We start from the raw sequence: 25,207 nt of genomic DNA, 5'->3' as shown, positions 1-25,207 counted from the left end.
CGGGAGGAATGTGACAAATGAATGTTTTCAAAGGGTGGGCTATTTTTACGCTTTCGTCGTGGCTTGAGCTCTTTGTTTTTTTTTACACCCCGCTTGAACTTGAAAACGTAAGTATACCTCCAACATGAACGTTACACGGAGATCTAGCGGTACTTTATCTGTACGATGGGTTGGGTTGAAAATTAGGGTTTCACTTTATTCAGAATCTACTTGTGAAGAAGTTACTGTTAATTCTGGATCTGCCACTGCTAGCAACTCAGTTGCTGGTTAGTTGGCACGTGTTTACTGATCATTTTCATGTACCACTTTGTTCTCACTTCTGGTAACATACGGAAAGGAAAGAAAAACATATTAATGCGAACTTGTCAGAGAAGCGTTGAAGAGATTCATCAGTCACGTATGTGTACAGTTACTATCAGTTTTTCATCCAACAGTGACTGTTTATTAAAGGTGGAGGACGTACATCCAAATTTTCGATGTCTGTCAGCACATCTTGGACGCGGAGAATGGTCTAGTCTCGATCTCGCGAGTAACTTATCAGAGAAGGAATTTCAATTCTTTATCAGGAGAGATTTGACTTTGAAATTAGATTACACGACGGATACAAGGTGCATAATTGTGGGATCCTAATTCTACAATAGAGAATACAATTAATCAATACAGGAATTTTCGTGAAGAACTTCAGCCAGTTTTTATGATTTTTTCTGTCAATGCCCTCGCCAATGGTTTAGCTGCCTTCAACTTTTTCAACTCAGAAAACAAAGACGAACCGAGCTATCCCCAGAAACGTTTGAAGTGTGGCTATATCACTAGCCTGGTGCCATCCGATTACTACAGGGGCTCCTTACACTTGCTTTTTTTTCAGCACGGCGAATGTTGGGAGCCCCAGTACTGGTAAGATGGTACCCAGGCTACTTTATGGCTGCCCTGGCCGACCTGGACTCTAAAGTGGGCTACGATGATGATACAAGAACAGTTTTAAAAACAAACTGTGAATAATGAAGACAGAGACTTTTGTAAGGTCACACAGGGCATGTATTGAAGCATCATTTATACAGCTATAGATATTTCTTGATGCGTTGGGAAAATATATATCATTTCTTAAAAAAATATATTATCTAAAATTCACATAATGTACAGTACATACACAATGTCATCATTGTTTTAAAAGCTGTGAGCTCTGTGGAATGTATAAGGCAACCATTTTCACATGTAAGACACTTCTAAGTATAAAATACATTCAGTTATTTACACATGAGACAGTTATTTTCACATTGTCAACATGTACATCACCCACACTTTTTGTACAGTTTTCTTACTTCCAGTCTTGTTTTGATAAGTATTGGACTCCTGTGTCTCTGCTTGACACAAATTGGTGAGTTTTCTTTAGAATAGCACTCTACGAGCAAGAGCATCATCATTTGAAAGTTTATTGTGGGCTAAGGGGGAAGGGTACAATTGGCCAAATCCAATGTTAAAGGTGTTATTCTCGTGATGGCCTTTATCTGGGCAAAACCTGTAATGTAACTGCTGTAACGTAAAAGTTTCACAAATGTTTTTTGGAAAGTTTTGAAACAATTATTAATTAGAAATGGGGAAAAAATAACATTTACCAGGAGGGAATGTCTCTGAAAGTTGCAGATGGTCTTGCTGTGTTGCTTGGCTCCACTCTAGTTCAACAGTGCCTGGCAGCAGCATTACACAAGTTTGTCCAGCATCTCCATTTTTTTGTGTTTTTGTGGTATAGTGGGAGCAGCTGGCATAGGCTGAGCCGGTGTAACGCTGCTGCCAGGCACGTCTGAACTAGAGAGAGGCCACGCCAAACAGCGAGACCATCCACAACTCTCAGCAATGCATGGCTAGTAAAAGAAAAGGAAATAAAATTTAAGAAAATACATCAACCAAAAAATGACTAAAATTGGGAAAAGAAAGATTTCTATGACCAGAATTTAGCATAAAACTGTTTGACATATTGACTGGACTTTTGAGATATTTACAGGCTAGTTGCCCAGTTCATGCACCTTCCCCAATCTATAAGCTGCCCAGCCCTTTCAAGTATCGTTTCCAAATTCTCGTACCAGTTTGCGTTTGTAAATGACAAAAACCGTCGTCACAACTATATCTGCCCTGATTTAACATTCTTTTAATAGGAGGATTCTAATCGTTGGTAATGTTACACAATAGCATATGAGATTATTTTCAATACTGTCAGTAAGTAGACTTTATAGTTTAAAGGAAAACTACAAGAGCTTCTACCCCAGAAAAGGGGGCCCGCCCCCCTTCTGGACTGCACGATGCCTAAGGGTGCTCTGCACCCTCCTCCATTCTGTTTCCTGGGAGATCCCTCCACATTATGACAAACTTTGATAACACAAACATGCTTACATGTTTACAATCACAGACTTGATAACAACTACACATGACACCCAGTGACCTTTTTCTTAAAAGAACTCAACCACCCTCGTGACCGTGGATGTACTGAACCACGGTAAGGTCGTGGTCAGAGGTCAAAGTGAAGGTGGTTGCCTGACCATTCACTTCAACCGTACTGCTGTAGGTAACCCCTGCTGGGAGTGAGGTCTCGGTCTGGTACTGGCCAGCGGGGATTTGGAACGGCGGATTGTTTGGCAGCTGTACGGTGAGAAGTGGCACGCATGCGGCGATGTTGTTTTGCTGGTCAGCTGGAGGATCAGCATCTGTTGAGACGGGGGACCTGAGGAGAGACAGATGAGAAAAACACGTCTGATGTTGTGGCTGGAAAGTATGGATGGTGTCACAAGATAGACTGACGCTGTTGTTCCGATGTTGCTCTTTTAATGCATGAAACCTCTAAATCTACATAGCAGGACTTCACACTGCCAACCTCTCCGTCTCCTGACCCCCTCCTCTCTGCTCACGCGCAGTTAGCCTTGGGCATGCCAAAAACTATTGCAATGACTTTACTCGAAGCTGCGGTACATTGGTGTTGTTGCTGCGGCCCAGTGATTTGAAAGTGAGCTCAGCGTAATTCTTTGAAAAAAAAAAACTTTTACACTCTGCATGATTGTGCGTTTTGTTGTCTTTTTAGTCATACTTGTCATGATCTTCGTTCTTGAAGCCAAGCCGAGAGACAGAGAGAGAGAGAGAGTCAGCACATTTTGAATGAAGAGTAACACATTAATTTAAAATGCAGCGATGCCACCATAATAATTGTAATGCAGTCCAGTGAGTCAAATGATTCTGAGATATAAAGGAAACCATAGGACTTACGTTTTTAACAAAGTGAGAAAACAGGATTTATGTGCAAGTTGAAACAGCAATGAACTCCCAGGACACCCTGATCACAAAATCAAAAACATTTCTCACCTGCTGTGAGCATTCTGCAGCAGCTGTTCAGACAGCCTACAGGGAAAACAAACCAGTTGTTAGGTACAGTCTTAATCAAGCCACTTCTAGGAGGATGACACAAAAGTTAACTCACAACTTGGTTTTTCTCAGGGAGAGTCTACAGGAGTATCATCTTAAGTGTGCTGAAGATAAAGGAGGATAGGATGGAGGAGAATCTTAAGAAAGTAAATGTTACAATAAGAATTGAACATCTTGTTTATAACGCTAATTCACCTTTATCCGCAGAGTAACTTATATCCGTTGCTTTGAGATATGGGGTATTTTATAAGGATGCCAAGTCGACAGACAGTGATATCAAACTGCAGTAAATTGAAAGAATTGTAATTTGAAGCTGCCGTCCTTCGACTTAATATTTCTAAATACCCTCCTTCTTTAAACAACAAATACCGGGTACAGGTTACTTTGAACGGATAAAGGTGAAGTAATGTTATGTTTAAGTTGACCAACTTTTATCATTATCAACTTGTATACAAAGTTTATTTAAGCCTCAAATGAAAGCATATAATCATTTTCATTCAACTTCATTCTGTCTTGAAATAATCGGAACAACATGAAAAATGGTTGATACTTGCTGCATGTATTGAAATCATAATTTGCACATTTATTTATTTTTGCACATTGGCACTGGCTCCATGTACTACACACCACGTTAGACCCGTTCTTGTTCATTAGGGGTGGGGCTTAGTTCAGGGTGGGCTTCCTCAAAGTCATGTATGGGGGTTTTGCCTCCAATGGAAATTTTAATTCTATGACCGAGGTAGCCCAGCTTTTCTGGATACCCAATTGAAACTATATCTATGATTAATCGGTACCAAAAAAGCCTTACAGCTTCATAAACAGCATGAAAACTAAGCTGAGAAGTCCAAGATGGCACATGAACAACACACAGATAGCAAATGAACATGCAAAGTGTTGCCTACTTTTGCACTTTCTCCAAGCGTGCCTCCTTTTCTTCTCTATCTCTCTTTGTTCTGTAAGAAATTGACACAAATGAGTCATCTATAATGTGCCTCAGTGCAAGTGTTCCTTGAAGGTATGAAGCTATAAGAACATCCCAAAAATAATGAAACAAAAGAAGAGAGTTTACAAACCTTCTCAGCTGATTTTCCAGTGCCTCCACTTTTCTGTAAATAATAAAAAAAAGAAGAGAATTTTAGTCTGAGTGCATGGAAAATGATAGCAGTACCATAGCAGTGTATGAGCCTGACTAAGTGGCACTTCTGGTGCGGCCATCTGGCTGATCTGCCTCAGAGACTCTTTTGAGACAACTTACCTGTACAACTGGGGAACTGGTTACTAACTAGATGTTCTACTGTTTCAGAGTTTGGGCTTATAGTTACGCAGCTTATGCAATGTTTGTAGAACGTTTCTGTTCTGTTTATCTGTTTTACATGAGTTGCCATAGTGACTTCAATACCGGCCCTTAATTGGTAGTTCTCTTAACGTTCTCCCACCCTCAAATCTTCTTAAAGCTTATGGTTCACTCATGAAACTAGAATCTTAAAAATCCATAACTTGATATAATTGCGCTTATAGCGACATGTCAAACATTCGGAGGAGCCAGGAGTGAGTTACAACCCCGAAAAGTGAAGTTTGCATAACACAAACTAAAATACCCAATCTCATCTGAATTTCTGTTCAGAAACATTATCTGTATCAACAAACCAACATCCTTCATGATGAGACTCGGTGGTAAGAATAATTAGGGTCTACAGAGGTACATGGGGTGGAGGAAGCTGATAAACACCAACCTGCCCTGGTCTGGGTTAGGCTGAACATCAATAAAGTACTGTAAATGCATTTAACTTTGCGGGGATTTAATTTTGCGGAAGCTGGAAAAGGGACTTCGCGGTGGATTTAAGTTCGTGGTAACACCATAGACTGCAGTCTAATACCATAACAGAAAAATGTTCGTGGTGGTTTTAAGTTCGCGGTGAAGTGTTTACCGCAAAAACCGCGAACATTAATCCACCGCGAATATTTCTGCATTTACAGAATGTGATTCAATGCAGTCGGTCTGAGTCATAGTGCTGGATATTTTATGCTGTGCTTTGATTTCTTTTGGTACTGTTTGTTGTTACAGTGCTGTCCTTGGTGCTGAAACATGAGAGACGTTTGAGCCGACTTCTCAACTGACAGATATTTACCTTTTCAGGGCGACCTCCTGTTCTGGATCACTCCACTCGATGTCCTCGCACCTGTAACAATAAAACTGGTTACATGACCAGAGAGGATATTCCCTGGATCAATGGCAGGAGGGTAATGAAAGAATTTTAAGGAAAAGTTCTGATGTGTGAGTTGGACATAAGGGAACTAACTTACTTGCACGGCACCCAGAATCCGCCACCCTCCAGTATAGCAAGTCTGGATTTGAGGGCCTCCACTTCTAGTGCTCTTCTGGCAAGGCTGTAGAAGGGATGGGCAGAAGTTAGGAGTTTCTGTAGTTGCTTATAATCTTCTTAATTATAACACCTACTGCACCTTCCTTTGAGCTGCATGCATGCACCAAGCATGTAATCATTAACCAAAATGTCCTTTGAAAGTTGTTCAAAACTTGCTGAATTCCTTGCATACATTTGAATGGTGCTTCATTCAGTCCATTAGCTAACATTAGTACATAATGAATACATAGTATCTTCCTGGACTTCATGTAAAAACAATGACATACAAACTATATTTACAAACTACTTCTAGTTTTACTATTTTTTTCTCATTTTTGTATCAAACTCATCCTATAGAGTCCGTGCCCAATTCTCTACCTGAGTCACTCCACATACAAAGCTCACAACAACAGTTAGTGTGGTTTCAAATTGAAATATTGTCAAAACACTCAAGTCTGAAACTTCAGTCTGTCAACCCTGTATTTTTTAGCACAATAGATATACATTATAGGCTACTCACAGATTAACTTTGAACTGTTTTATGCCCATCTTGGGGACATCTCTTACCTCATATTCGCAGCACTCAGCTCTTCGATAAGACTACAAAAGGGCACAGAGAAAAGTTGGTAAGATCACTTGTAAGTTGTAGGAAGGTCATGAAAAAGTAGGGATAGAATAAAGATGATGATGGAGAAAAGACAATTTTATTAGTCTAAAAGCTTTGAGGTTCAGAACAAACTTTTTACATAATCAAGTCTTACTCTACAGCTGAAACAATACCATTATGTTTGTGGAATGAAATGTTTTCTTACGGTTAAAGGGAAATCTAAAACATCATCATTGTATAGGTCTGATGCACTGTTGACAGAACTTCTGAACTTTTTCCACAGTACAAGTCCTGAAATACTTACGTTGCTTTATCCTGGGACATCTCCTCCAGCTCTCTGTAAGGTCAGTGAGAAAGGCTTTGTTATAAGAGTGTTCCTGATACGACACTGGATGTGGTTTTGCACAGGGTTCAAGGAATCCAATCTAAAATTTTATAATGTAAACCTCCATGGATACTTTTACTATTGGTGTTATGATCACAGTGTTCCTGTACTTGGCTTTCTACAGGGAAAACTTAACAAGATATGCAGAATTTTTTGTCACTAGAAATGTCGAAAGATGTCTAATTTAAACTTGATAATATACATGTATAATGTAAACCTCAATTAATTGTCTGTGTGATACCTTTTGGTCTTGGCGGCTTCTGTGGCCTCTGCTTTCCTTTGTTTCAGCTTGTGTTTCTCTTGTCTGAACAAAACACAGAAAATTGGAGCAAAATGTTTACAATTAGGAAACACACTTTAATGAATAATGATGAAAGATCAACAGCTCTGGAGCAAAGTGTTGACAATTAGGAACCAGGCTTAGTCTAATTAATAATTAAAGATAAAAGATCAAGAGAGTTCACAAACCTGTTTAATTCCTTCTGCATGTCCAATACTTTCCTGTAAGTTAAAGATAAACAAACATTTAGTCTGGTTGAGTGCCAGCAGAGAGAAATGCATCACCATAACAGATGAGCGCTATGACTCTCATATGAGAGGGTAGACCAATACAACAATGTCATCAGCACCTCAGTTGGGCTGCTGAGAACAACTTGCTAAATGGTTTGCAAGAGAACAAGAAGCAGCAAGCAGCAAAAATAGAAGGACCCCTTCTTTCATTAAACTTAAAGTTGGTACAAGCAATTAGAAACAAAAATGTCTCACTCTCTTAACTCCAACAACAAGCAAAAATATCTCTGTTTCTGCTGGGCCAGGGTGGTATTTTCTTTCTTCAGATCAGCTGCCAGTTGAGTTTGGTGGACAATCCTGTTGGAGGAAAATGTTTTGGATAAATTGAATTTCAAAAGACAAAGCAACCAATAGACAGACATTTGGTTTTAAGAGCAAGAGTGTGCCATGCTGTGCAATGTGCAGTGTACAGAAAGTGTGAAATGGAAGGTTTATAATGAAACAATATGTTTGCGAGGCTACATCATTCTCTCAAGATCAACAACCAAGATCCATAAATTCATAACGTTCCCATTTTGTATATTTTGGGCAAACCTACACGTGTATAAGTTTAATGAATAAACTAGAAAGGCCGACATTTGCTTGAGAGCAAATACAGCATATTTCAGCCATACCCCTTCCCACGCAACATTGGACTGTTCCAAATCACCCCTGCGCAAAAATGGAACATCCTCTTAACAGTACATTATCCCCCAAAGTGGACTGGTATTGTGAATTGATTCCAGGTAAAAACAGAGCTCGCTTCTATTTTTCAGAAAATGACAATAATCACACCTTCCATTTAGAAAACTTTCATCATGACTGAAAATTGTTGAATGACTTCATGTAATGTCATTAACAATTTTCAATACGATAACTAGGTGTAAGTTTAAAAAAGTATAAGCTCCTTGTGATGTGGGTACATTTATTATTGCAGTGAACTTTTTTTATTCAAGTAGGGCATACGATTTAATAATTATCAAGCAGGTGCAGGTACTGTAGGAGCGTTTGTTTTCTTCAAGCTGTAAAACTGTTAAACTGTTTTACTTTGTATGCAATCAGCCATCGAGCCTATTCTTATTTTAGTTTAACAACTTCCTGCCAGACCCGGAAGATACGATTGAACCTTGTTCGAGGATTTATTTTCGTCTGTCTGGTCAGTCTGTTCATACCCTGGCGCTGAGAGTGTTTTATTGGGCTGAAACTCTGGCAGTTTAAAGTTACTTACAATTTAAATGTTCAAAGTTTATGTCAAACAACAACAGCACTAGGAAATGTGGCCACTATAGACAGGTGGTCACTATAGAGAAAATGCTGATCTATTGACTAGGAGCCATACGTTACACATGATTTCAGTACACTGATCATTAATCATATAAACATTGCACAGGTAAGCCAATTGTTTAGATGTACAATTAAGTTCAAATAATTCTGAAGAGAAATATTGATGAGAAAATAATCATTCTCGCCACTGTCTAACTTATAATTACGTATCAAAACTAAACGCAGATTTTCTAACTAACGCACCTTTCGCCGACTTCATCAAAGGACCGCCGCCTATCAATCAAACACGGCTGTTGATTAGACAATATTTTTGTATACTGTTGAGCTAAGTAAAGTTTGTTGTTTATGAGGTTTTAGTTGTCTTTGAAGCTTTGACCCGAAATATTTTAAAGTCAAACTGCTGAAGAGAAGTAAGTGACTGCTACGATTATCGTAGATATGGCCCTAAAAAAACTGATAAAAGAAGCCTTCTCAATAGTCTAAAATGCAAGAGCTTCCAGGGGGGCTTCGCCCACCTGGGTCCCCCCCCCCCCACAGTGGCCCTGCCCCTGGACCCCGCCAGGGACATTCGGCGGCCCCCGGACCCCTGTCCGACGCTTTGAAAAAATCCTGGCGAGAAGTCTGTACGGCCTGAGTCTTCAAGTTAACGTATTGTGTGGTCCCGCTTATGAATATTAATTAGCCTTCGCTTTCCTCTTCGCTGATTGGCTGAACCATTAATTGAATTAACTCTTCCTGCCGGCTAGACGCAGGTGCAGATGTCGGCTCTGTGGGGTGAACGTCCGAAAAGTCATGGCATGGAGAACAAAAGAAAATCAATTTCCCCTAAAAAAAGTGCTGTAATTAAGCCTTTTACAGTACTTTATGCCAAAAATTTTACTTGGATCATTTTACCAACTATATTATGCCTATCTATACCAAATGTTACTCATACCAGGGTACAGGGGTGCAAAATATACCGTTATAAGACCGTCAACAACAGTCGCACGGAGCTAACAGCGCAGCGAAAATACCATCGCTAGCGTTTCAACTTCGGATAACAAGTTATAAGTACTGTTGAACTCAGTAACGTTAAAGTTTGTTTTTAGTTGCCTTTGACGGTTTGACCTGAAATAGTGTTACGCTAAACTCCTGAAGACTGCTGCGATTATCATAGACATGCCCCTAAGAACTGATACAATATAAAGCCTTCTGAATAGTCTAAAATGCGAGAGCCTTAGGCGGGCTTCGCTCCCCCTGGCGGGAACACTGCTATATACGGGATCATGAGGCCCCGCTTATGAATATTAATTAGCCTTTGGCCTCCTCTTCGCTGATTGGCTAGGTCTTTGATTCAATTAACTCTCCGGCTGACGCGCACAGGTGTGGCTCTGTGCGGGGTCACGGAAGGTCACGTCAGGAGGCCAAAAGAAAACAAATTTCCCCTCAGAAAAGTGCCAAAATTAATCATTTCAGATTAGGGGACGAAACGACCGATGAGAGGTGGTTCTGACTGATGATTTCTGCAACTCATGGCGCTGGAAAGTGCGACAAGTAGCAAGCCTACTAGGCAGGTGAGTTTCAGACTCATGCTGTATACGTCTAATGTTTATGTCAATAATTTTACTTGAATCTTGTTACCAAGTATCTAATGCCTATCTATACCAAATTTCAGCTCATTTAATTGTAATACCAGGGTACAGGAGCCAAAAGTGTCCTTTTTTGGTCAAAAATTGGCCAAAAATCTCAAAAATAAGCATTTTGTTGCACTGTACACCAAAAGTGTTATTGAATTTATATGGGGGCATGATCAAGGCACATCTCTGTCAAATTCCAGCTCATTCGGTTGCAATACCAAGGTACAGGAGCCAAAAGTGTCCTTTTTTGGTCAAAAATTGGTCAAAAAATCGCAAAAATAAGCATTTTGTTGTACTGTACACCAAAAGTGTTATTGAATTTATATGGGGGCATTATCAAGGCACATCTCTGTCAAATTTCAGCTCATTTGGTTGTAATACCAGGGTACAGGGGCCAAAAGTGTCCTTTTTGGTCAAAAATTGGTCAAAAAATCGCAAAAATAAGCATTTTGTTGTACTGTACACCAAAAGTGTTATCAAATTTATATGGGGGCATTATCAAGGCACATCTCTGTCAAATTTCAGCTCATTTGGTTGTAATACCAGGGTACAGGGGCCAAAATATACAGTTTTGGTCTAAAATTGACCAAAAAATCTCAATAAAATCATTTTAGAGGCAGATATGAAAAAACTGAGAAAAAACATCAAGGTATTGGCCCATTCTACCCCTGTGCCAAATTTCAGGTCATTCGGTCCAGGAACGGCGGAGATGAATCACTTTGAAGATTTGACAGGAGAAAGAAAGAAGAAGAAGAAGAAGAAGAAAGAAGAAACATTACGAATACAATATATTTCACCATACTATGTATGGCTGAAATATAATTATATACTACAATAATCATAGTTGTGGAGTAAGGAGAAAAATGCTTGATTTCATAGGGCCTTAAAGTCACACTTTCAGATCAACGTAAGTGTGAAAACTAGCGGCAGTGGTTCCACTTACTTCTGGTGCTCCCTGTCATAGTCTGCCCTCAGGCTGAAGATGAGAATACAACATGGCCGTCAAGAAGTTAAAAGGAAACAAACTCAACACTGTTTTAGGTCAGCACTTGCTCAAGAAAAGGAGGGATCCAGATTTTATCTATTTATTGGTTTGTTCATTAACACCCACAATCAAGGCCCAACTAGCCTGGGCTCAGCTCTGCTGACAGAGACAAAGACAATGCAGATAAAAATATTATTTGATATGGACAGAATAACAATCAGTATTAAGTAATATATATAAATAATTGCATATGAAGGGTATAAAACAGTGCCTACAATCATGTGTCTACAATGATCACTTATTGTTTGTTCAATTATTTTGAAAGGCCTTCCTTCAAAAGATCAAGCTATTAGATTGTTGACCTACCTGACTAGTTCATTCTTCAGCTCTATGATCTGATGGTCTTTGGTGGAAATTTCTCTGCAAAATGTTAAACAAACACAGCTTTAATGCATCACTGGGAGAGGAGGAATTGATATTGGTTAATAATATTATGGAGGAAGAGAGTCATGGCCATCCGTGAAACAGCACGCCCGGATGATGATGATGATAATAATAACAAGACCTGATACATCCCCGTCTTGTAATCAGTTAACGAAAGGGATGTCACCCAGTAAGACTCGGTATAACCCAGTCGCGTGTAAGCACGTCTACCAAAGATGAAGATGATGAGCTTTAAGATATAGAAACTTTTTTATGTAAATCATCTGATCATACGTCAATGTCCATCCTGTGCTTAGATTTGATAGTTTCTACTTAGTTTTCTGTGTGTAAACTCACAGTCTCTCAGCGATGAGTTGCGCCTCCAGCGATATTGTAATAAAGGCATCTGTATCGAGGTCATCACCACCAGCAAGGTGTTGGGGGCACCTAGAAGGGGGGGGGGGGTGTAGCCGTGTAGGGATTTCATTTTGGTTACAACTCTATAGAATCTTTTTTCTATAACAGGAAGCTTGTCTTGAATATTAGAATAAGAACAAAATTTAATGTGTTTTCAAGCATATTTGCCTCTAAAATCATAGGTAAGGCATTATTAGCTTGGGAAGTTGACAAATACTGAATGATGAGAATAATAAGGGGAAATTGATACAGAAATCATATAAGATATGAATCCACCATAGATGATCTTTTGTATCATTTTGGTTTAAGTATTAAAAAAACCTCAAGTCAGTCTTTGATAGCCTACCTGGTGATCGGTGGTGGTTCTGCGGTGTGAGGTTTTGGGGTGTTCACGTGATGACCACTTAGGTACCTGTAAAAGATAAAATTAATATGTCAGACATCAGATATGAAACATACACATCAGTACCAGCTGGATGGGTGCTGAAGGTATTGTCACAGGGACTTAATATGCAGAATAACTAAAACAGCATAAAAGTAAAACTACTCTCCGTTGATATGATATTCCTAACTACCCTGTTTTTCAATACAACAGCCAACGGATATAGGTTACCAGTGGATAAAGGTGAACTGGTGTTACTCCATTAGATACATCAACTCATTAGATTATTACAACAAAGTCATCGGCAACTTCCCTCGGTTGGGTTGATGAGACTCCGAATTTTAGTGATACAAAAAAGGTGAGTTGGGAGTAGCCTGGTATCCAGCCTTATCATAGCTCCCGAGTCTCTTCTGTCCTCTCCACAAATACAGGACAGAAGAGACTCGGGAGCTATGATACGGCTGGATACCAGGCTAGGTTGGGAGCAAAAGGAAGAGAAAGCAGCAAAGATACATTGAAGAACTGCTGCATCCCAAATCAAATTACACTTAAACCATATAAGCAACAATAAAGAAAACTATCTCACTTGTTGAAGTGTTTCTGCTCGACCAGCAGTTTTTTGTTTGCCTTCTTTAACCAGGTGGCAGCGTTGTTGGTTTCTTCAGTCACCCTGTTTGAGGAAATGTTGGGATGCATTAAAGTTCAAAAGACGAAATTTAAGTTTTACCATACAAGCAATACAAACAAAAATATCTCTGACTTAATCTTTATGTTTGGCCAGGAGGTCCTCCTTTTCTTTTATCAGATTTTTAGCAACTTATTTGGAATTCACTGAACCAAACAATTTTGGCAATATTTAAAGATACATTGATTACTGAACCTAATCTTAAAACTAAATTTTGTATCGAGAAACTACAAACAAAAATATCTCAATCTTTCTGTTCGGCCAGGAAGTCCTTTTCCTCTCTCAGAGTTTCATAGTTTTCTCAGGGGTTTACTGAACCAACCAGTCTTGGCATCAATAGATACAACTGCTGCACCCCATCTTAAAATCAAACTTTGACTGTATCACCTCACCTCACCTAGTCCCATCCTGTATCAGGAAACAAGAAACAAAAATATCTCACTGTTTTTGCTCAGCTAGGAGGGCCTCTTTTTCCATTTGGAGCTTTTCAGCGATGTCAGTCTGCTCAGTGATCCTATTGGAGGAAAAGTTTGAGATGCATGAAACCTGGACCATTCCTGGCAAAGATACAAGGACTGCTGCTCCATATTTCTCTTTTTCCAAATTATATCTTATCCTTAATTGATATATGGATATATGATAAGCAACAACAAACAAAGTACACCCATTTGAGAGCAACAAGGTTGTAAGTAAATATGACCTGTAGTGTTTTCACTTACTTTTTCTGTGCTGTGTCGAGTTCTTTCTTTAGGCTGAAGGGAAGATACAAAATTGCCGTCAAGAACTGACGCTAAGGAAGCAAACCGTTTATTTGTTATTAGACGGTCTAGAATAGCGTCTACAGTCTACAGAGATAGATACTAGTTGATTGTTCAGTTTTCTTATCTTAAGAAAGTTCTTAGTTTTTAATAGATCAAGTTGAATTGAGAGGAAGCAGAAAGAACCTGAGGACTTTTGACCTACCATTCTAGCTGTGTGTGAAGATCTTTGATCTCGTTGTCCTTGTTCAGGAGATCTGCCCTTGTGGTGCTGTATCTGCATAGTATTAAAACAAACACAGCTTCAATGTAACAATGCATCACTTGGAGGAAAGGTTCAACAATGTATATAATAGCTAGATATTTTGTATCTTCATATTGGAAAATCCCTTCTTGAAAGATGGAGTTAACTCAAGAGAAAGTAGAGAGAACAAATGTATCCATTTGAGAGCAACAAGGTTGTAATATAACTGGTGATGTTTTTACTTACTTCTTCTGCGCCTTGTCCAGGTCTTCTTTCAAGCTGAAGGGGAAGATACAAAAAGAACTGAGCCTAAGAAAACAAACTATTGTGTATATTATCATCATTAAATGAAAAACGGTGGTTTCAAATTGAAATATTGTCCAAATTGAAGCCTCAGTCTGTCGACTTGATATTCCTAAGCACCATTTTTAGTACAATAGAATGATACAAGTTACTTGAACATAAACTTTGAACATTGCATGCCCATCTCGGGGACACCTCTTACCTCTTATTCGCATGGGTCAAGTCTTCAAGGAGCCTGCAAGGAGAGATAAAAGTTGGTGAGATCACTTGTAGAAAGGTTTATTTATTTATCATGATGAAGAAAAGACTTTTATCTGTCATTGTTAACTTGAGAAATTTAAGCGGTGTCCAGTAACCACCTAATAACATGCGGAGGGTTAAATTTGACAATTTTTACTTTGTTTGCTAAATACTTACAGCCGCTCTGCTACCAGCTCTGACTCCAGGCGGACTACCTCAAATGCATCCAGCTCCAAGTCGCCACCACCATTGCACCTGGGGGGGGGGGGTGTTGGGGGTAGTTACAATTTTAAGGAATGGTCATCTCTTTTCTTCTCTTAAACCTTAGCAGGTGAGTAAGAACAAGATTAAATTGAAACTACTGTCCATTGACTGATATCCTAAATGTCCCATTTTTCAAGACACTAATATAGGTTACTATGTGGATACAGGTGAACTAGTGTTAGTAAAATAGTCTCTTAGTCAGTCTTTGATGATTCAGTTTGAATAGTTAGATGTTGCTGCCTACCTAGTGGGCTGCAGCTTCAGGTTGGTCACATGATCCAACAGGCACTGAGAGGAGGGGGGTTCCAAGGAGAACACTTCGGGCGCTGAAACAGCGAGCCTTTGTTTGGAGAAGGGCTCAATGGAGATGATGCTGGCCTTCGTTATTGCAAGTGTCCGGTGTTTGTTGCTCAGGGGCCCGAGGTAGCTGTATATGATAGATGGTATCAGATATGAAACATACACATCAGCACCAGTCTGGATAGGCAGTGAAGGCAAAGGACGAAGCTGGCATTCTTCTTAAATCATGTCAGAATTTGGCAAGTCACCTTACAGCTGTGACGGCATATTTTTCAATGCAACTAAAACAGCATAAAAGTAGAACTATTTCAGCAGTCAATTAGATCTAAGACAGCAATAACAGCATAGTAAGGTCAGGAATACTCAGCATCAGCCTAAAAGCGTATAATAAGATTAGAAGGGTAGACCAAAGTATATAAGATATAATATGTTCTCCTGACCTGTACGCATGCTGAAGTGCGGCCTGGAGTTCCTGGATAGTTCTGCAGAAAGTGGGGAGGGAGACTGGTTTGAAATGTTTTCACACAACACACCAGGATCTAGCTATAGATACAACAGGTTTTTCTTTTACATCCCAAGGAAGATTTTATCAAACAAGGTTGAAGAGAGAAGTGCAAGGTCCCAGGCAAGTTTGACCCCCCTGATCACATGACCCCAACAGAAGTGGGCTGGTGCAAGGTTCCAGGCATAATTGACCAATACAAATGTATGAGCAGACCCATGGTCTGTAGAAATAAACGTACCAGAATATAAGACCTACCAACTTCTGTTGTCTCTGTCTGATTCCACTACAAAACTCAACATTACAGTATGCAACAGAGATTCAGCAGGTTGGGTGAGTGAATAAACAATTCAGTATTTCTTGGAACAAGCAAGAAGTGGCAATAATATCCATCAAATGACTGTGCAAAGAAAAAATGGCCAAAGAATAGGATCTGAATTCAAGAGGAAACAAGGATCGCGTAGTGTAGATTTTTGTAGTGAAAATCTTATATCTAAAATTCATCCTGTCCTTTCTACAAAGCTAGAATGTTACAGAGCTGGGTTCTGAGACTCACATGTCTGCCTTCCTGTTGTTGATGTTGATCATGTTGTTGTGCTCTTCCCGTAGTCTTATGTACTTCCTCCTCAACGCCTCAAGATACGCACCCTGCTCCGACAGCTCTTTCATCTGAAGGTTCATACTGTGGGCAACATAACGATAGATCTATTTGCATGAACAATAACAAAACAGATTTTTTTTCTGCATAAGGAAAAAAAATGTCTGTGGTTTATCAGGAAAAGATGTTCACTGATAGAAGAAAGATGCTGTACAAATATATACAAAATGTTTTGTTATGTATTCTGTAGTGTCACTGTGCCTTTTGTTCAGTCAATTAAGCTTCTATACAAAACAACTTGGAAAGACACCAGGAACTTCAAACAAATCATGTCAGCTATCACTATTGTGTAAAACATTACATATTGTATTCATCCTAGAGTAACTTATATGAGAAAAAATATATATAGGAAAGTAAAACAAAACTTACACCACGTCCATGGAACATAATCGCTCGTCGGCACTGTAGATGCCCTTGTTGGTACTGTAGATACAGACATGAAAAAATTTGTTATGTTGATTTTTAAAGCCAGAATTAAGACATTATCATCATCATCTGTTGACGGGGTTTCATATCAACATGCTTTTCACTAAATTACATCAAGTACATTGTATGATTTAAGGAATCCACATGCATCCAATTGGTTCTATAGGAGTGCTTTTTCTTCATTTCTTCAAGTCAATCCAGCAAAAAAAGAAGCACAAATAGGCTTTCTGGTGACCATTTTTGGTTCATTACAGGCATTCTCTCAGCAGTAGGCACACACATACTATATTCAACATTGGAGAGAAAATTTGGATTTCTCTATCACAAAACTTTTTCCTTTCAAAGACTACTAAAGTAAGGAAACAATCTTACCAATCCAACTTCTCCTGGCTCTCTCGGAGTTTCCTGTAAGAACACAACATTTCCCATTATGTTCAACACAAGCGGCTGTAGCTGGGACTCATGGGTAACATATAATGCTGCACGGTACTCTATAATGTTCCATGTAAACATTGTCTCAATATCAATTTTGTCTGTGTGTTGCAATTGGTTCTGAATGGTAAAAGAACAGCAGCTATTGTTGTTGTCTTTTCAGCACAAGTTTTGCAACACCTTTAACTGGCTTTCTTATCCCTGGGATGGAAGGAAAATGTACGCTAACCCATCCAACATCACAACATTTCATGGCAGAACACTTTCTCTGAAATGTAGCAATTTAAACAAGTGGACTTTATTGATCAGAATTGGGGTTGGCACAGATTTTGTAAACCTTACTTCTTTAGTTGGTCTTCTGCCTCCCAGTGGGCTGCCTGTTGGGATTCAAGTGTCCTGTAAAAAATGGACAAATTCTTCATGAAAGCAAAAAACAACAACTATGGGGATATTGTGTGTGGATGGTGTTCAGCACCAAGGAGAGGTGTATTCACTTGTGTGTAGATGGTGTTCAGCACCAGGGACAGGGGTGTTTACCTGTGTGTGGATGGTGTTCAGTACCAGAGACAGGTGTGTTTACCTGTGTGTAGATGGTGTTCAGCACCAGGGACAGGTGTGTTTACCTGTGTGTGGATGGTGTTCAGCACCAGGGATAGTTGTGTTTACCTGTGTGTGTGTGTGTGTGTGTGTGTGTGTGTGTGTGCACGCGCGTTCAGCACCAGGGACAGATGTGTTTACCTGTGTGTGTGTGTGTGCATTCAGCACCAGGGACAGGGGTATTTACCTGTGTGTGTGTGTGGTGTTCAGCACCTGGGACAGGTGTGTTTACCTGTGTGTGGATGGTGTTCAGTACCAGAGACAGGTGTGTTTACCTGTGTGTGGATGGTGTTCAGCACCAGGGACAGGTGTGTTTACCTGTGTGTGGATGGTGTTCAGCACCAGGGATAGTTGTGTTTACCTGTGTGTGTGTGTGTGTGTGTGTGTGCACGCGCGTTCAGCACCAGGGACAGATGTGTTTACCTGTGTGTGTGTGTGTGCATTCAGCACCAGGGACAGGGGTATTTACCTGTGTGTGTGTGTGGTGTTCAGCACCAAGGACAGGTGTGTTTACCTGTGTGTGGATGGTGTTCAGCACCAAGGACAGGTGTGTTTACCTGTGTGTGGATGGTGTTCAGCACCAAAGACAGGTGTGTTTGCCTGTGTGTGGATTGTGTTCAGCGCCAGGGACAGGTGTATTCACTTGTGTGGATGGTGTTCAGCACCAAGGACAGGTATGTTTACCTGTGTGTGGATGGTGTTCAGCACCAAGGACAGGTGTGTTTACCTGTGTGTGTGTGTGTGCACGCGCGTTCAGCACCAGGGACAGATGTGTTTACCTGTGTGTGTGTGTGCACGCGCGTTCAGCACCTGGGACAGGTGTGTTTGCCTGTGTGTGGATGGTGTTCAGCACCAGGGACAGGTGTGTTTACCTGTGTTTGGATGGTGTTCAGCACCAAAAGAAAGTGTTCTCACCTTGTTGTTTGGCGCAGGGAATCATTCAGTTCATTGACCACACCAGAGACACTGTGAACACAAATTTCCAAGGTTAGAATAAAATATTTGTACATGTAGCTGAAGTTTAACCCTCTCCATGCTGCCTATTGCCATAACTAATAGAAACTTAGTGACAAACTGGCACCTTAGCAGCCTGAGGGTTACATCTTCATAGTTTTAATCCTGATTTGGGTGTTTAAAATATGTATGCTTTACATCTTACAGACTTTTAGCACCATGCTACATGTCAATAGTTAAACATAGTACAGCCAGTTATGCCAATAGTAAAACTGCTAGAAGAATGGATCATTTTGCACAACAAACATCATGGATCTAATTGTTTCCTGCAACAAGAAATGACTGTGTTAAAGAGGCCTTCTAGGCTTTCTAGATGTTAGAAGTGTTAGAAAAGACAATCGCGCAGTTTGCTTATTTCACCACAGTAAATTAGATATGTGTCCAGGTGTTACAAGGAACAGCTGTAGCTGCATTAAAGAATTCCTGCTCACCTGTCCAACTGTTCTTGCAGTTTCTGGTTCTTCCTGTAGAGATGGGAACAGGTCAGCAACAGGGAGGAGGGTGTGTGTGTGTGTGTGTGCATTTTATTGATGTCATACCAACACAAGAAAAAACAAACAACAACACACATTTCCTATTTATTTAAGTTTGTGGTATGCCTAGACATTAAGAAAATGTTGATGTCTTTGAAAAAGTGATTGTAACAGCAATTCCATTGTCCAAATCTGCTATTCTGATCTTTTTACAGCGATACTGCACATGATGCAAGCAAAGTGCTTTCAAATTATTTTCATAAAAGCCGGACTAAGAACAGTAGAATCGCATGCAATAAAGAAAAGTTATCACCAGGTCTGGTTTTAAGAGACAGAATAATCAGCACGTTGATTGTGGTCGCTTCAACAGGAAGAGGAACACCTGTATCAAACATTATCACAACCCAGATATGACATAAATGACTACAGTTTACTGTAGAATGTATAACCTGAAGTTTGCTTACTCCATCTCGTGCTCCAGCTGGCACTGTGCCTCATTCTTCATGAACTCCATCTGCTCCAGCTCTTCCTGTAGCTGCTCCTCCTTGGTTCCATGGAAGCTTGGGAAGTACTGCAGCACGTCAGTTTCCTGGTCAGACTGCTGAAGATGGTTCTTGCTGTAACACAAGGTGCAGGAGGGAGGTCTTCATTGATACCTATTATTACCAAACTGTCTCCAAGATGAATCAATTAAATGATAAATGAACAGTGAATAGATTCTGACAGACTTACTTAAGCTTCTCCATTTCATCCAGCACCTGATGCACCATCACTGTGTCCATTTGTGCAGCTCCCTGCTGTGCCTCAGCCTGCACCTGATGGTCCATTGTTGTGGCCATCTGTGCAGCTCCCTGCTGTGCCTCAGCCTGCACCTGATGGTCCATTGTTGTGTCCACCTGTGCAGCTCCCTGCTGTGCCTCAGCCTGCACCTGATGGTCCATTGTTGTGTCCACCTGTGCAGCTCCCTGCTGTGCCTCAGCCTGCACCTGATGCACCATCGTTGTGGCCATCTGTGCAGCTCCCTGCTGTGCCTCAGCCTGCACCTGATGGTCCATTGTTGTGTCCATCTGTGCAGCTCCCTGCTGTGCCTCAGCCTGCACCTGATGCACCATTGTTGTGTCCAACTGTGCAGCTCCCTGCTGTGCCTCAGCCTGCACCTGATGCACCATTGTTGTGGCCATCTGTGCAGCTCCCTGCTGTGCCTCAGCCTGCACCTGATGCACCATTGTTGTGGCCATCTGTGCAGCTCCCTGCTGTGCCTCAGCCTGCACCTCATGCACCATCGTTGTGGCCATCTGTGCAGCTCCCTGCTGTGCCTCAGCCTGCACCTCATGCACCATCGTTGTGGCCATCTGTGCAGCTCCCTGCTGTGCCTCAGCCTGCACCTCATGCACCATTGTTGTGGCCATCTGTGCAGCTCCCTGCTGTGCCTCAGCCTGCACCTCATGCACCATTGTTGTGGCCATCTGTGCAGCTCCCTGCTGTGCCTCAGCCTGCACCTCATGCACCATTGTTGTGGCCATCTGTGCAGCTCCCTGCTGTGCCTCAGCCTGCACCTCATGCACCATCGTTGTGGCCATCTGTGCAGCTCCCTGCTGCTGTGCCTCAGCCTGCACCACTCTGTAAGTACCAACAAGTTAGCAGGACTGAAAGGACTTTGCTAGAAACAACAGGCTTGAGATATCAAGACTGTTTCCTGTGTTAATCTTTCCCATCCCACTTATTGTTTCGGAGCCTATGAATGTTTGCTGTTAAAATCTTACAAAAATGCATTTTAAACAATTCCAGTTTAAATCTACATCCTAGGTTATCCTAAATCTTAATCACCTTACAAAAATCGTAAACTTCTAGGTAATATAAGAAGTACTAAACAGAAGTTGTAAGTTAGAAGCTTAAGAACTCATGAGACATGTTTCAAAACTTGTTGTAGGTCTTTGAAACCATCAAGCAGAGAAAATGTCTATAGACAACACACAAACAGCACATAAACAACACATAAACAGCACATAAACAACACACAGACAGCACAAAAACAGCACACAAACAACAGACTGCCCATATGGATAGAGTGCTCCCTTATAATTACCTCTGAAGGTCCATGTCCGCTTCACCTACGAGGCTGTTGGAAGTACAAGAAACAAAGTATGGATGAACTAGTCTCAAACCATACAGAAAAAGGAACACAGAATATCAGTGATCATATTCCACAATACTCTCACTCACACTCACTATCCTTTGTTTGATTATCAGGACTGGTATTGATCATTACAATGTATTTGCATCATGTAAGAAGTTCTTGGTCCCATTTTGTATATCTTACATATCTACTTCTGCCTTCTCCTCTTCTGCCTCCTCCTCATCTTCATCAGACAGCCAGTCATCAAGTACTTGCATTCGGCTTTCCACTCTGTAAGGGAGTCAGACATCGTCAGTGACATGTTGATGTGTTTTATTGACTGATTCAGACAAAATCCCCAGTAGGGAAAAACATTTGTTTTTGCTGGTGTGTTCTTTCTCTTTTCCTTTCTTCTTCTGTCAGTAGCCAATCAGAGCTTAGATTAGATATCAGCTGTCTATGTGAATATGATCAATTTCTACAGGTTCACAATAACATACAATACTAAAGGGTGAGCCTAATGGTATAGTATAATATTATGTTAATGACCAGGTCTAAAAACTAAGCAGATGTAGGTTTAGAAAAAAAGCTACATCATTTAGAGTTATGGATAATGTACAAAAATTATGAGTTGCTACATTGTAGAAGAACTTTATTGCACGACAATTGTACATGATACAACTATTACATAAAGTCAAAATAGAGGTATAGAATAAAACTTAACAACCTAATTAACAGAAGAATGAGGGCTAACATAATTCTTTGATATAGTATTACAATGGAGTAGGCTCATCATTAGTTACAGTATTCTTTCTAATAGCAGAGAAATCCTTGATATATTTGCCTATTTTATGGTATGCAAAAATCACTAAGGCTTCGCCCATATAGTTAGAGTGTTCCCTTACCTCTGAAGGTCCTTCTCGAACTCACGAAGAAGTCTGTTGGAAGTACAAGAAACAAAGTATGAATGAACTAGTCTCAAACCATACAGAAAAAGGAACACGGAATATCAGTGATTTTATTCCACAATACAGGACTGGTATTGTTAGATACAATGTATTTGCATCATACAAGAAGTTCTTGGTCCCATTTTGTAAATCTTACCGGCCCAATTCGGATTCCTCCTCTTCTGCCTCTTCCTCAAGCTCTTTGTTGGTGCTGTGAGAAACACAAACACTACAATTAAGCTCTGACTTCAAATCTGCTGAACAATGCAATAAAATACCTGGGGCTTTTTGTTATGCTGTCTTGCTAACGGATCCCTGAGGTGATATAAGCTTAACTATTCTCTTATTACACCAGTACTTTTTCAGTTCTACCTAGCATAACTGGTCACTACTCTGACTATCAGGAATACTAAGTTCTGCTTAGCTAAACTGTGCAGTCCCTATGCTAACTAATTCAAGCTAGTTCAACTGATCCCTATTCTAATTAACTGGTCCCTATGCTAGCTAATACAATTCTATCTAGCTAACTGGTTCCTAAAATGCTTCCTATGCTAACTGATTTAGAATTAGATCTTTCTGGCTAAACTGTCCCCTATGCTAACTAATTAAGTTCCATTTAGCTAGACTGGCCCCTATGTTAACTGATTCAGATCTAACTAGCTAATTGGCCCCTATACTATCTATTACTAATTTAGTTCCATCTAGCTAAACTGGTCCATATGCTAACTAATTCAGTTTCATTTAACTAACTGGTCCCTGTGCTAACTAATTTAGATCTATCTAGCTCAACTGGACCTATGCTAAATGATTTAGATCTATCTAGCTCAACTGGACCTATGCTAAATAATTTAGATCTATCTAGCTCAACTGGACCTATGCTAAATAATTTAGATCTATCTAGCTCAACTGGACCTATGCTAAATAATTTAGATCTATCTAGCTCAACTGGACCTATGCTAAATAAATTAGATCTATCTAGCTCAACTGGACCTATGCTAAATAATTTAGATCTATCTAGCTCAACTGGACCCTATGCTAATTCAGATCTATCTAGCTAAACTGAGTCCTTACTGGCTGTCTACTGCCTCCTTAGTGTAAGTCTGCCTGATCTGTTCTGCCTGAAGAAGTACAAAAACAAACTTAAGTATCAGAAAGGTCAAATAAAGTCAGCCATCAAACTAACAGTGGTACTGGAAACATAGGCAAAAATAACAAAAACAAGCTTGAAACTGGAATTATCATCAACAGAAATAATATAATTTGTTAGAGCAAAACTCAGAACTGATAATCATGAATATCAATGTTAAGAAAAGGTGTTACAAAGATTGCAACAGAAAAGTACACATACTGGGAGTGAGGACACACTATACTGGACACAAACCTTACAGCCCAGTTTCTCACTGTGACAAGCAGCAGATACTGTTGTATATACAGGAGGTCAAGGGTCTACTGAACTAAGCATAGGGAGGGTTAAAGAGGGGTTAAACTGGTGTAACCAGTAGTGCAGCGAACTGGTCAGCACCTAGGACAGGTGCGTCTAAGAGTGGTCTGGTGACTTTTCATGTCTTTGCCTCTCACAAGTGGGCAGGTTTTCTGTAGGTGTAGGACTAAGTGTGGTCTGGTGACTTCTTGTGTCTTTGCCTCTCACAGTGGGCAGGTTTTCTGTAGGTGTAAGACTAAGTGTGTCAGGATGTCTGGGAAATACACCTACCTGTGCAGACTGGCTCACATCTGTTACCGACCGGGGGTCGGGGTCATCGATGGGGGGCTGGGGGGAAAGCTTGCCACTGCTGGGGGGCTGGGGGGAGGTGTCTTGACTGCTGATTGGGGGCTGGGGGGAAACAGAGCAACCATCAGTACATTGGATTGAGGAGGCCATTTGTATTAGGAAGTCTACTTCAGTTTTGAAGCAAGTCGGGGGGGGGGGGGATACATGATCATTGTTAGTTCTGTGATGGAAAAAGTGGAAGTGATCTTGATCCAGTTTGGCAGAGCTATAATCTTCCGCTGGTGGTGACTGAGAAGACAAATGCTATGTACAGTATTTACAGGTTCAATGTACCAGGGAAGGTCCAATAGCTCTTTCCAATAAGGACAAAATCACCATAGCTTATAACATCCCATACAAAGGACTGCAGCCTTTATTGTTATGGTGCATGTTGGTTAGTCAGATATGGTGATGTACTCACGGTGGTGTTCTCCCCTCTCTCCTGGCTGTTCTTCTTGGTTCTCTCCTTCCTCATCTCTACATTTCCAGACATCTTCTACTGTAAGGGAAAAATTACGCCAGAAAATTTATAACTACATGTACAGTACAGTCAGACAAACCTGTCCATTCTCCAGACTTGGAGAAACTCATCAAAGTTTATAATTCAATAAAAAATTGGGCATAGGTTCCTCGCTCTGGCCCCTAACCAGGGGACCACGGGCCATACGGCATTTATCGACTGGTTCAACAACTGGAAAGTACAGTGACGTGTGCTGTTTGCAACCATACCATGTTGAGTAATATTTTATCTTTCCCACAAAGCAAAAAAATTGCAGATTCTCCCATCTGAGCTTTCCTCAAAGATTCCCAGGGTAAAGTACAATCATATAATTCTAAAAGGGAAATCACAAGTGAAAAATTGCTAACAGCTAAACAAGAAAAGTCTTTACATGTATAAACAGTGTCCCTGCCTTACTCTCGGACTATCACAAAATCCTCAAAATACAGGAAACTTGATGGCAAAAGACACTTAACGTTAACGTCAGTAATAATACGACAGACCTTACCTTTGCTGGAACCTTACTAAAAATTGGTAACAGTCTGACTTTGTAAAGAAATCATTT

General features: G+C 40.4%; 2 protein-coding genes across 2 annotated transcripts; both read right to left on the bottom strand.

Annotated features, from left to right (window-relative positions):
- Window positions 1-11,556: 11,556 nt before the first annotated feature.
- LOC118416395 lies at window positions 11,557-13,747 on the bottom strand. Its single transcript, XM_035821492.1, has 5 exons — window positions 13,544-13,747; window positions 13,003-13,086; window positions 12,381-12,446; window positions 11,975-12,064; window positions 11,557-11,614 (listed from the first exon to the last, which is right to left on the bottom strand). Exons 1-5 carry the CDS (start codon window positions 13,654-13,656, stop codon window positions 11,557-11,559), a joined length of 411 nt encoding a protein of 136 aa, XP_035677385.1. The 5' UTR covers window positions 13,657-13,747.
- Window positions 13,748-13,816: 69 nt separating this feature from the next.
- On the bottom strand, window positions 13,817-24,636 carry LOC118416394 (chromatin modification-related protein eaf-1-like). Its single transcript, XM_035821491.1, has 23 exons — window positions 24,565-24,636; window positions 24,087-24,206; window positions 23,447-23,493; window positions 22,533-22,586; window positions 22,334-22,366; window positions 21,633-21,719; window positions 21,399-21,431; window positions 20,929-20,932; window positions 20,045-20,868; window positions 19,777-19,956; window positions 19,271-19,303; window positions 18,741-18,791; window positions 17,571-17,624; window positions 17,169-17,201; window positions 16,740-16,793; window positions 16,269-16,394; window positions 15,651-15,692; window positions 15,155-15,337; window positions 14,824-14,901; window positions 14,609-14,641; window positions 14,350-14,382; window positions 14,065-14,136; window positions 13,817-13,853 (listed from the first exon to the last, which is right to left on the bottom strand). Exons 1-23 carry the CDS (start codon window positions 24,634-24,636, stop codon window positions 13,817-13,819), a joined length of 2,283 nt encoding a protein of 760 aa, XP_035677384.1.
- Window positions 24,637-25,207: the final 571 nt, after the last annotated feature.

Source organism: Branchiostoma floridae, chromosome 5 (assembly GCF_000003815.2).
Source record: "Branchiostoma floridae strain S238N-H82 chromosome 5, Bfl_VNyyK, whole genome shotgun sequence".
In the NCBI taxonomy this organism is placed as follows: domain Eukaryota; kingdom Metazoa; phylum Chordata; class Leptocardii; order Amphioxiformes; family Branchiostomatidae; genus Branchiostoma; species Branchiostoma floridae.
This window is presented reverse-complemented; position numbering and strand designations above follow the sequence as displayed.